At 39.5% G+C, this 13,574-nt stretch overlaps 1 protein-coding gene across 2 annotated transcripts in view; it reads right to left on the bottom strand.

Moving 5' to 3' along the window:
• LOC307016405 (STE20-like serine/threonine-protein kinase) overlaps nucleotides 1-13,574 on the bottom strand; it is a 49,954-nt gene that overhangs the window by 4,893 nt on the left and 31,487 nt on the right. For both annotated transcript variants that reach the window (XM_079645518.1, XM_079645519.1), the window contains exons 12-14: nucleotides 9,597-9,776; nucleotides 1,342-1,471; nucleotides 580-704 (exon numbers count right to left, since the gene is read on the bottom strand). In XM_079645518.1, the coding sequence (XP_079501644.1) occupies nucleotides 580-704; nucleotides 1,342-1,471; nucleotides 9,597-9,776 (435 nt within the window). The remainder of the gene's footprint in view (nucleotides 1-579; nucleotides 705-1,341; nucleotides 1,472-9,596; nucleotides 9,777-13,574) is intronic.

Below are 13,574 nucleotides of genomic sequence, written 5' to 3'. Positions count from 1 at the left end.
CATTTCCACATAAATGTAACTTTTTTTCAGTTTTATTAGACCATTTTTGGCTCGATTGCTCCATAATTAAAGGATTATATAATGTGAAGTGTCTCTCGTCTCACATGGATGATGGAAGCCCAGCCACGAAAGCCAGTCTGAAAAATCAATAACAAGATTAAGAAACAACAATCTAAATATTTTCTTGTTTTTCTTCAATTTTTAATGGCAGAATGCGATCACACATTATAAAAAACTCACTTTTGCAGAACATTAAACGCACAGACGTATGGCATATTATTTGTTCGCCATAAATGTTTTGAATTAGGATGTATTCCTTGCCACAACAATGATAGCAAACGGGTTGTAATTCAAAGTCTTGTGAATAATAAATAATTTGTCACATGTACGCCTGGTTAATGTTGCGTGACGATTATATATAGGTATGTGGTGTTGTTCTAGACACTTTTCCATCTCGGAGCTATTGCTTCTGCAACGACTTTCAACTGTCGCCATGAAGTGCTGTCGCTGGTTAAAGCAGCTTTCAGGGCTCTGAAGCGGCCCTGAAAGCGCCTCAGTGGGGAAAAGGGAATACGGTACCTTCTCGTGTCTCTTCAGCAACTGGTGCCTCTGCATGAAGTATTGGTCTTTGAGCTGCTGTTTGAACAGCTGGTGCTTCTCCTGCAGGTGGCGCTCCTCCAGCTCCCACATAGCAGCCTCACGAGCTGTATGCAGACACACAAGGGAACAAAAGACAAAGTGATCACACTCAAGAGGCATTCACAGGCTTTTTGGGGGGGATTTCTTTACAACATTTCAACCCCGTTCAGTATGACTAGATGGTCTGCTGTGGAGAATAACAGGACGGAGCAGAACACATGACAGTGGGCTGAAGTTACCTCATTAGAACAGCTGAATGCTTAATCAACAAACTTAAATGACATTTCTATTTTTACTTTCTGTGAAACGTCGCTAAAGTAGCAGCCTCACGTTAGATTTCTGAGAAGTGTTGTTTGTGCAGCTCCTGGAATATCGCTAGCTGCTAACAGGCTACAGTTGCCTGTGTGTTATTTATTTAATGTTATATTTACATACGTTTGAAAATTAAATGAAAATTAAATGAAAATGTTTTTTTCAGTTAATTAAAGGATAATTTGCTTTGTTATTTTGTAAATCATCTTAACAACATTTTGTGAAGCCGAGAAAATATATATTATTATTAATCATAATATATCATAAACGTGCAACGACTTGTCAACCGATCGCTTGAACTGATGGGTACAGGTCGGCTAACAGAGAATCTTTGGGTGAGAGCAGCCCTCGTCTGAACACAGCGACCCCCAACGACAGTACATGTTTTACCTCGGAGGAGCTGCTGCTTGTGGTTGAGGCAGTCTCTCTCGATGGTGGCCAGCTCGTGCTTGTGCTGCTGGATGATCTTCTTCAGATCGCTGTCCAGATCCTGCTGCTGCTTCTGAAGGAACTCTTGTTCCTGGAAAAAAGGGAGACGAGATTACAAACACAGGTCCAGGTGATAATCCACCGGGTCTGCAACACACAAGGAACCTGAGGAAGGCGCGATCAGAGAGCTCCTTAACCCGCACTCACAACGACCAATGATTTCAGCCCGATGAGCAATCGGCCTTCAGGCTCTCTGCCAACTTCACCTTGGCTTGAGCTGACAAACAAGACAGTTATAATTTGGCTCATCAATACGACTACCGTCATTTTCGGACTATAAGCCGCGCCTTTTTTCCCATTTTTCGATCCTGCGGCTTATATAACGGTGCGGCTAATCTATGGATTTTTACAGCTAACGGCCACTAGGGGACCTCCTAAATCTATGGATTTTACAGGTTACAGTCCACCACCTTTAACTCTATGGGCTCTATGGCCGGTCCGCGGACCCCCACCTTTAAGCGGCGGGTTCCAGCAGGAAAAGCTGGAAGCCGGAAAAGAGTGAGACAGTTAGCGTGCAAAAGTAAAAGTGGAACCGAGAGTGGTACGAGAGACAGAACGAGAGCACGACAGACAGACATTACGAGATCGAGACAGTTTGTCCCCGTACCACTGGTTGAAAACCGCTGCTGTAGATCAATGCCGGTACGTGCGCTGGGAGCGCACCGTTTAAGTTTGAAAGTTGAAAACTTTGTGTGTCTGAAACGCTATGTGATACAGTACAGTTTACACAGGACAGTACATGTTCTGTAGCTACTATTGCACTAAATGCTAACACTTGAATACGTTATGCAAATATGCAACTTGTTTGTTGAAATGTTAATAACTGGGAGCTTCCTTAAACAGCCATCTCTTTCCCGACAATCCCCTCTGTGCACGAACCCTTACATATGGTAATTAAACATTAAAACACCTGTGGCTTATAGTCCAGTGCGGCTTATATATGTACACATCATTCAATTCAGCTGCTGCGGCTTATATTCAGGTGCGCCTTATAGTCCGAAAATTACGGTAATTGGGTTCAGCTTAATCTGCGGAAGCTGACATTTCAGAATCTGATGAACTACTTAGTGTTATGCAGTATGTACTTTCATAAACGTTTATGAATGTCTACTTAAAGTAGGGCTGTACATAATTTTTACATTTGAAGCTTCTATTGAGGCTTCCAAATGAAGCTTCAAATCTGCTGTATAGCTCTCTGGACCATTGTTGACACGTGTCATCCCCTCTGTCTCCCCTTTCAGCTCTGTCACTTCAATGAAGGCATTGGTGGATCCATAATCTTAATTTTTTTTATTCTGTAATATTTTATAATGTTGTATCAAATATTTTGTGTTTGAAAAACTTAAACTAAATTTGAATATAAAGGAAAGCAGCAAAATGTGATAAAATTATTTTGACTGATATTGCAATAGCGATATGTTCCACAATGTAGGAGGGATTGATCATTTATTTTCTCCTTATCAATGAAAGATATATTTGAAATGATCATGGTGTGAACATCTGTACCAAACAAAGATATGTAATTGTGTCCATAGAATAGCTTGTAGGCGTGGACATCTCTGCAACACCACAATCTTTTATTCAGAATAATATAAACACATATTTAAACAAATATTTCACAAGCGATATTAGTTAAATTGCAAATAGTTTTGGAGCCCTATGAATATGATATTTTGTTTATAAATCAACTTAAATATATCTTCTCATAGCTTGCCTCTTTTTATGTGCAGCAAGTTGGAGAAAACGCCAACAAATATGGTTTGCAGCAAAATATGTAATTATATAAAACATTGTTAATTTGGATATAATTACATCTATCTTTTTTCAAATAATGTTGCCTTTACAATGCTCTGAAGTTATTGCTAATGTTTAGATAACATAAGTGTGAACAATTTGTACACAGTAACCACTGAAATCTAAAAATAGTATAATACTAATAATATTTAACTAGTTCTTACCAGCAGGTGGGAGACATGGCTTTTAACCATAGACTATGTATAAATGGACATAGGGTCCGTGACGTCACCCATAGGATTCTACAGAGTTGCCACAAACGGCTCGACAGTGACGTCAGAGTTCAACTCCCGCCTACTCCAGCCTGCTCCAAATAAGGGCAAAGAGGCGGAGCCGAGGTGGGACCTGCTGCCACCGAGCTGAAAATTCCAGAGCTAACTGAAGCTACCAAGCTAAGCTAACAAGCTCCCCATCTGCACACTGCCGTGGCATTTTACGTTTCTAAGGTAAGCGGACATGAAACTATTCAGCAAAACTATAAATAATAATCTAAGTTATTGAGTTTTTAGCATAATACTTCAGAATCTTAAAATCCCTTAACGTTTGTATGCAATTGTGCTAAATTCAACACTGGAATCAAGCAAATATTAATATGTTTGCATGACATTAGTTATTTATATTTTGATATCACTTAATTATACGTTTAATACATTTAAGTCAAGCTAAGGTACATTTGATGGTAGCTAGTTAGTGCTCTTACCTGTGAGGCCTCCTCCAAACAGCATAATAACTAGGGATGTCCCGATCACCTTTTTTTGTTCCCGATCCGATTCCGATCATTTGATTTTGACAATTTGCCGATACCGATTTTTCCCGATCCGATCTTTATGCAATGCATTAAGAGAAAAAAAAGCATTCAAGTTGTCCCTTAAGGTTATTTTTAAAATTTAAATTGGATATTCTATCCAACATGGATACAGCTTCTTTCTTTCACAGCAGCATTGGATCATTTCAGTTGTGCAGCATTGGATCAAAACAAAATAAAGCTTTCAGTACTCGTTAGCTTACTGCTACAATTAGACTCTGCGCCCTGCCCACTCTGTTGCCAGATTTGAGAGAAATAAGCAACCAGGTCTATGAAAACAAGCCCCAAAGAAGCAACACATACATGATGTTCTGTCATTTGAAACCAAAACTAAGGCCTCAGGATGACTTTAAGACTTGAACATGGTCATTTTTGTTTTGTAACATTGAATAAATAAATTAAAAAAAAGTATTAAAAAAATAAATTAAAAAAAAACCCGATCCCCGATTTTTTTCCTCCCGATTCCGATCTTTTGAAAATCACGTGATCGGCTCCGATCCCCGATCACGTGATCGGATCGGGACATCTCTAATAATAACCAGACTGTATCATTAAAACTAAGTACCAGTTCTAGATCCTTGAGTTTAGACAAACAATTCAAAAGACAACATGTATTTAAAGACCAATCTTTATTTGAAGGTGCCTCTTAACCTGATATATTAGTTATACAGTAATAGTATTGACAATCTAAAAAAACTGAGGAACTCAACAGTCAACTTTATGTTTCTTATTGTCTCTAAAGCATTTATTATTTTCATTTTCCCCCTCTCATATTCAGTGTGGACGGATTGAGACAGCGTGGTGTCCAGAAAGCTGCAGAGACTTCAGGGAGAAACCTCCGTGTGATGGACGTCCTGTCTGTTGGTTTGGAGAGGACTGAGGGTCTTTCCTCTGCGAGGAGGTCCAGGCCTGATGGAGGAGCCCATGCTGGGCAAAGCTCATACCAACTGCACAGGCCTAGTCTGTCACGTTATTTGACTAAATGTGTTTACTTTAATAGGTTTACACCTTCTGTCCATATGTGCTTTTTATTTAAAACATTTGATTAACTTTTGGTTCACATTTCAATAAATTGTATTTGCACTCCTTTTGTCCATTATTCTTACTGAAAATGTTAGATTCCACATTCACATCTGACTGAAGATTGGCCCCATTTATTTGTGACTTTGCAAACTCTGCAGTACAAGGCACAAGTGATGTGAAGCTCATAAAGCGAGGCAAATAGAAATAATTAGCTGATGGAGTGTAGATGTGGAAATAGGTGCATTCGATCAGCTGACTGTTTTTACAATAAAAGTAGTTTCTTAGTGTACTGGTCTTAAAATCTCATAACATCAGCTTTTAATGTTCCTCTTGGATGTTCTACTTGACCCTCAGAGAAGGAGAAAATGTTGTGTCTTTCAGGCATGTCCTTTCCTAACAAAAATGACAGGAAACATAAAACATATTATTGCAGAACAAGTGTGTTATTTATGAAAGCGGTGTGTTTGTGTGTTTAGGGGCTGTAGATATAATTATTTTGTAATTGTAATGTTTTCTTTTTATTTCAACAGTGAGCTACAAAAACAATCAGATTATGAATGAAAAGTATGAAGTTCATCAACATTGAAATATATGTTATCAAAATAATATTTAACTGTTATCAAAACGTAGTGCAACTGTAGAAGCTTGCTCTGTTGTCTCACTGAAAGAATCACTTTTACCACTTTTTTTACAGACAATATTGAGAGATAAATAGTAGCAGTTCTCACTATGTTAAATATCTTTGCCTTTAATACATTAAATTAGAAAGCTGACAAAATCACATTGCTTGTTAACATCTAAATGTAACTTTTTGCATGGAAAAAACCCTCAACTTAACTGATGTGTAGGTGATCTAGTATTTAGTATTGTTTAATGGAATGTATATCAGTGTATTAAAGTCAATACTTAATTTATTTAAACCAATATCTTTCTTGATTCTTTGTACAGTATGAAAAAAAGAGTCTTTGTACCTGTGCTGAAGTTCACTGCTGTGAGGAGTCCAGTTCTGTCTCTCACTCTCTGGTCCAGCCTGTCTGCATCACCTGGACACCTTAAACAAACAGATATATATGTAAAGTACCATGTGTACAAACAATATAACTGATTCTCTTCTGTTGAACATGTTGGATTGTGTATTGTCCGAATCAGGGTCCTTTTTATTTTACTGTAACTTTGGAAGTTGTGTTACCAATGCTTACTGTTTATTTGATACCCATTTGGTAATGCAATTCATAAAAACAACAAGGTTTGGGTTTGTTCTTCAGATATGACTGACGTTAATGTGTGAGCTCAATAATGAACTCCAGCTCAACCAACCATATTGTCTGTATCTAAGTAATCATCTTGAAATATGACATTAATAACTGTAATATACACACATCTTATTGTGAGGTTGATTTCACATACACTACTTCAACATTAGCTTGTCTACATACTTGAGCATAGCCAATTTAAATTAACCTTAGCGATGCATACAGTTCCTACCTACATAATAAAATATCTCTCTAAGTTACATGGATGACCTTATTTTATCAACCTCAAACAGAAGCTGTTTGTTGTACAGTATTATCCCACTTAACACTTGTCTATTTTGTTTTAACTTTTATAAATATAGTCTATGATTTTAACTTGGAGGCTACTATTAGCACTGTTAGCACCGATGTAGCTACCACTCGCTTACACGCTAACCCAAGCCTTAACATTAATTACGTAGCTGATTAAAATCATTAACACATAAATAAGTACTCGAATTTCACTTACCGCAAAACCGCAATCATGCACCGTCTGTTCCAACCGCAGAGCGAGTCACAATAGTCCGATATATAAGCATGAAGAACAAACAAACACGGCCGGGGACAAGTTGTGTTCCCTGGATGAGCTGAACAGGCAGAGTGCCTGTAGCTTCACGGAGCAGCTAGCAGAGAGACAAGAAGCTAACAGCAGCAGTCACTTCACAGAGCCGTCACTCAATGTGACCACGCCCTAATTTATGCAAAAACGTAAAGACCTCATATAAATAAAAGGGTAGTGTTAGAAAACAATTCACTCACAGATCCATAATCATGAAGGTGGAATCTAACTATATTCATAATAATATGTATTGCATCCATGGGTAGAAACATGTTTTTTCTGCTGTAAAGTTGGGCATTTTAACATGGGGGTCTATGGAAATTGTTCCTTTCTGCAGTCAGCCCCTATCGGCCAATATATGAACTGCAGTGTGTGCCACTTCCGTATTGGCGTCCCGGCTCTTCCACAGAGTTTGCCGCTTGCTTTTAACACAGTGGATGGACAGGCATCACATTCAAGATACAAAGCATTTAAATTATGATTTAAAATGTAAATGTCATCGTTATTCCAGCAGGGGGAGAAATGTGTGACCAAAATGAAGCTTTGAGAGGGTCTAGCTGCACTTTACGCTTTTACGCTGTTAGCATGCAACTCATATAGAGAGCTGAGATCATTTCCAATTTCTCAAAGAATTGACTTCAAAATGCTACTATTAAATTGTAAATTGCTAAAGGGTATAGATGTCTAACATGCTGCTCCAGGGTTTCCCACACAGACTATACTTGGGCGGGCCGCCCAGGTATATTAAGGGCCGCCCAAGTATATTTTGCGACCTATTTTTATTTTTTCCGTCCGCGACCATGACGCCATCTGCGATCGATTAACTTGTGGACAATGATCCCTTGCTCTACGCCTCCTGTACCCAGTCCCGGACTGGCCATTGGGAGGACCAGGGGGTTTCCCGATGGCCTGGCCTGTTAAGTGGACTGCCTCACACAGGGTGACTGGCTGTCTACATGATGTGGCCTGCCTCACACAGGGCGACTGGCTGTCTACATGATGTGGCCTGCCGACATGGCCACTGTCATACAGTGTGTCATTCAAGCTCGGGATAACCTCAGGTGGGTCTCCAATGGTTTGGTCACCATTTATCTAAACACATATTTCCATTTTGAGGGTGTTTTTTTCATATTGGATATGTTATTGGTTATGGCCCTGATTTTATGAGTATTGAAATGTATACAGTTCTGTTTCATATAGGTGTCCCCAGAGTACATCTAGTCTCTTTATTTTCCCCTCAAAATGCACCTGATTGATGAATTTAACTCCAACATTTAAAATAAAATCTTACCGGGGGAGCATGCCCCCGGACCCCCCTAGAGAATTTGAGGTCCACCCCAACTTAAAATCACATTGATAGGTTCCTAAATACATTTACCATTTAAAAAAAAAAAAATAGTAACCCATGTCCATATGGTTATTTGTGGGTAGTGGATTTAAACTATAGGGCTATCACTATGGGCCCTGTCTGTACCTGTTCGTCTGCCATCTTCTGAAGGGTCTGCTAACAAGCGACCAACAGAAAGGTTAATGTTAATGTTGTTGCACGTCACCTCAACCCCCCCCCCCCCCCACACACACACCCACCCCCCCCCCCCACCCCGCTACCACCACCCCCACAAGTATTACAAATCGACCAGAACTCTCAGATCATCTGGAACAGGTTTACTCAATGTTCCACGGGTCAAAACCAAACACACAGAGGTAGATTTGAATTGTTTTAAGCTCTGCAGATCTGGAACAAACTTCCTGAGCAGGTGATGATGGCTCCATGTTTTATTATTACACTTCTACACTTCTTGCAGCATCATCTGGATTCACAATGTCTATTATTAACTAAGTTTTTTTTACCATTTATCTAATTTGTTTGTGAGTTGCGTGTTAATGCCAATGTAAAGCACTTTGAATTGCCTTTGTGTCTGAAATAAACGTATCTAGCCTAGGGTAACAAACTATAGTGTTTTCTAGTCTAAAGAGTGATGAGTCATGCTTCAAGAGACACAACAAAAGCGCCATATCTGAGGAGGTTTCCAGTGACGCGCGCACACACAAAAGGACTAAATCAGAACAAGGGCTAGTGTCTGACGATCCCAGTACAAAACCCTGCTAGATATCGAGCTAGATATCGCACTAAACACTGCACACACACTACACACACACCGCAAACACACTGCAAATTCAGGTAGGTGGAAGGTTAAAAAAGGCGGAAAAAGCCCTGAAACTGCATCAAAACACTAAGTGAAAAACTGTTGGATGATACCCTCACACAGTCAGAAGTCTGTTCAACAGAGGGAATGAGCTGAAAGTGTGTGCCAAAGTTCAAAATCCACAGCAATCTGATCCCTCATTACCTCCTCAGGCAGGGTTTGGATAATATTCTCTTTAATACGTTTCATGATAGCGTTTGTCACATGCGTTTGAGAAAGTCCAAATTCCTGTTTGTGTCAGCCATGAGAAGAAAATAAAATGAGCTGTGGACAGATTAGCACTGTGTCACAAAATGAAGGAGAGGTGGCAGCACTGACTGATTTAGCAGCTGGTTATGTAAACATTTATAGGAAAGATCAGAGAGGCTTGGGTGTGTCAAAGTATTAAAACAACTATAAAAAGAACTGTACAAGCTATGCCACCCTCATAAGAGAGGTGAAGGGGAATTAAAAGAAGACGTGGTTCAAACACTGACCTCTTTCTTGCGGTTCTTCAGCATGTTCTGGTACTTGGACAGTTCTTTGTCCTGCTCGGCTTTGATGCGTTTGGCCTCGTCCCGGAGCCGGTTGGTGTGCTCCTGCTCCAGCCGCTCAATGGTCTGCTTCTGCTGCCGCTCCAGGTTCTCCACCTCCTGGTCGTACTGGCGCTTCTTACTCTGCAGGACACACACAGTCATGTCAGTGAGAGGAATCGTTGTAAAAGAAGATGATTCTGTTCTATTAGTGTGTCAAATCGGAGAGGCAATACCCTTTGTTATGTACGCTTTCAAAAAGTGCGCAATTTACACTTTTATATAATGCCAAGGCCTCCTTCCTTTGTTTCCTCAAGCCACTTCAGAATCAGAATACATTTACTCGTCCCACAGAGGGGAAATGTGCATTTTTTACATTAGAAAATAGCCAAAGACAGCTTAATGTTAACTAAGAAGCATGCATAAAACAAATATTAAAGATAAACCAAATATTACACAAAATGTACAAAAAGGTACATTTCTAACTCTTTAGCTTTAAATGTATGAGTTCTAGTCATAGTTGTGAGGACTTCTCTGGCCTCTGATGATTGCTTGATGTTATGCAGCTCGTGGTCAATCAAATAAATGAAGTTCTTTCTACAAACACTCAACAAAGAAAATAGGCCTTTACAAAAGCCTTTCTTTGAATCATGTTGTACTTATTATCATTTAACGGTTGAAAACCGGGTCTGGACGGTGTCTTCCACACAGGGAAGCCATATCTGTTTCTCTTGTAATGCTGCTGCTCATTCGTATTTATTTTTATTCTTTTTAACCTTTGATGTGTAACTATTTGATTTAATAACGTGTACTTGCCTCTTTATTTAGTAAAGCTAACGTGGAAGTTAGCATTGGCCTGGTTCCCTTGACAAGCCATGGGATTTTCCATTGGATTATGGATTAATCGGAAAGTGAAAAATGCTGATTCATTGCTGGGTTTTAGGTACTGCAGAATTCTATAGAAGGCATCAAACAGCTAAAAGCATATTAAACCCTGCATGAGGAAATAATAAAGTCATCCTTCACACGGCAAAATTAGTCATTCACAAACCGTCTGCATTCGGGCTAACTCATAATGGCTCAAAACTCAGTAGGACCACCACCCGTAGATCTGTGCAGTTGGAGGAAGTATTGTATTGTTTTCTCTGTGTGTCTGGATCTTGAGTCGTGGCTGTCCCTGTCGCTGTGGTCCTGCCTGACGCTCACCTTACTGCTTCTTTGATGGCACCCAGAGGATTGTTGACTTCCACCTGGACCCATCTTTAACTTCTACTTATTTATAGACACATGCATTTTCAAAGCATTTGGACTACCTATGTTGTAAATGTATTATCTTTTTAATTTACACACAACGTCTATTGCCGTCTGTCCGTCCTGGGAGAGGGATCCCTCCTCTGTGGCTCTCCCCATCAACTGGGGGATTTCTTTGGAAGTTTTTCATTGTCCAATGTGATGGTCTAAGGAAAAAGGGTGTCCTATTCATATTCTGTACAAAGTCCCCTGAGACAATTGTAACATATGTCATATTGGGCTATATAAATAAACTTTGATTGATAGATTCTCTTTTTCGTACATCTGGATGAGTATTTCTGTAGAGGATCATGGCAACCTTCCATTTAACCACCACAGTGGGCTATTTCTATGCACATATTTCTCTTCTGTTTCCTCGTCTCCAAATCTTAAAATGACAGTGTCCTGTTGCACATAATGCAACTTCCAGAACACTTGTGTGGACGTCGGTATGAAGGGAAAAGCGCTGAGCCATCTTAAAAGAAAATAAATGTCACTGACACTTTTTTTACCAACTAAAAAGTAAGTAAGCAAATGAGTAAGTGTGTATATAAGTTAGGAAGTATGCAAGTAAAAGTAAGGAATTTAGAAACTAAGTAAGTAAATATGAAAGGATGTAAGTACGTAAGTAGGCAAGCAACTAGAGAGCAAATAAGTGAGTACGTTACCAATCAATCAAATATTGCAAATTTTTTACATACATTGCTTTATTTTTGTTCATTAGGCACGTTTTTGAACTGATCCTTCAAACTTTTTAGGCTATGAATGAAAAAATTAAATCACAGCTACATTCATTGCCAGGGTAAATTGAGGCCAGTCCTGAAGCTGGCAGTTGTTCCTAAAGGGAATGCAGAGTCAAACTAAGCTACATGCGTCCTTGCACATGAGTTTCCAAAAAGAGACAAGGAGCCAGGAAGAGCCGCTGACGAAACAAATTGTAAAATTGTCCCCACAGTACAAACACACGATACTTCCTGCTTTTGGTAAATACATGAAACTAAATCTATGCCAAAGAAAAGTACTTCCTCCTGAAGGAAAAAATACCAATGGGCTTAGTAAGCAATACATAACAGAGTAACAGAATAATATTTTCACAAGATCCTTTTTTTTTTAACTACACAGCTAATTCTGGTTAACTGTACACATTGAATTTTTCAGAGTAATTTTTCATACTTGCTTTTTTGAATATATATATATTTATTTTTTTCTCCTATTTTTTTTTTTATAGTATTGAAATTGTTATTTATTTGCTTGTTTTTATAACTAATTTCCTCTTAGTGTGATTATGGATACGCGATTGGACACCAAGGAAAATTGCTTGTGCGTGAAACCCTGCTTGGCAGTAAACATGATTCCGATTAAGTTGTAAGGTTACGAGTGTGCTCTTGTACGTCTGTCTTTGTGGGGACTTGTTTTAGACCCTATGAGGTCACTCCTCAGGTCTTTAAGACTTCAGTTAAAGTTAATGTTAATTAAGGACTGGAGTTACACCATGGACGGGGGCGGGTACTGTAGGCTAGGGAAGGCTAAGCCTTCCCAAATATTTTTGTCACTGCATCCTGGTAAAATAAAAATATAATGTTTGTGTCTTTCACATTAGCGCTGCTATGCAGCCATCTGTGCCCTGTGCACTACGAAGCCAGTTCAACACACCCTGGATATCTTTGAGTTATCTTAACTAACCCTAACAAACGAGATCTCGTTAACCGGTCCTACGACGCTGGTTATCAACTCGGTAAATAAAGCCAGGGTTTCTCTCTCCAGCTGAGCGCGTTCACGTGAAAGGGGCGAGGTTAGCAACATTTGACCAATCAAACAGGGAAAAGTGTACCGACAGCGCAGCGTCATACTTCATTAATGAAAAGTAAACTAATATTAGACAAATATGAACTTTAAACATCCATGACTTAAACATATAATCCAGGATACAAGCAGCATAGTTGCACCTGCAAGGTGAATATAGAACAACTTGTTAAAAAATAAATAAACTACAGAGTGTTTGAAAGCGTACAACAGTTTTATGATATCACTGCCCCATCTAAGACACGAGTGGATCTGACTTTAATCACATTTGAGTTGAGTGTTTCGTCAACCTAATGTGTTGATTAAAATAATACTCATGCATACAGTATGTGACAATGTAAGTGTTGCACGGCCAGATACGCCTCAAGAAGCTGACTCAGATAAGGAAATATATGATACATTGTGATATGATATGATCGATGATCTGATTGACGATGTGATATGAATGATAAGTGCGACACGTCGGCGTCTTCTCTGCATACGGCAATTTAAACTGTATTTCCTTTATCCTGTAATATGACTTGATAGATTTAAACTCCGCACACTGAGCTCTGATTGGTCAGCAGGCGGTGCTTTCACTGAGCTGATCTCTTTTCTATACACGCCGGAGGCGGGCAGCGTCAGGTAAAAAAAGTTATATAGCCTTCCCAAACCTGAGCCTCACGCGCCGCCTATGAGTACTGGATACAGCGTTGAAGACGGGGTCCTGTTCAATCCTATGAAAGCTGCTCAGTGGCACATGAAGCCAAAAAGGACTGTCTCCAGAGCAAATGTAGTGGTATCAGGGTCCATGGAGGAAGCGTTTTCCCTAAGCCCCGCTTCTATCCGCATGATGAGATGAGTTGAATT

Source organism: Notothenia rossii, assembly GCF_949606895.1.
Source record: "Notothenia rossii genome assembly, chromosome: 1".
In the NCBI taxonomy this organism is placed as follows: domain Eukaryota; kingdom Metazoa; phylum Chordata; class Actinopteri; order Perciformes; family Nototheniidae; genus Notothenia; species Notothenia rossii.
This window is presented reverse-complemented; position numbering and strand designations above follow the sequence as displayed.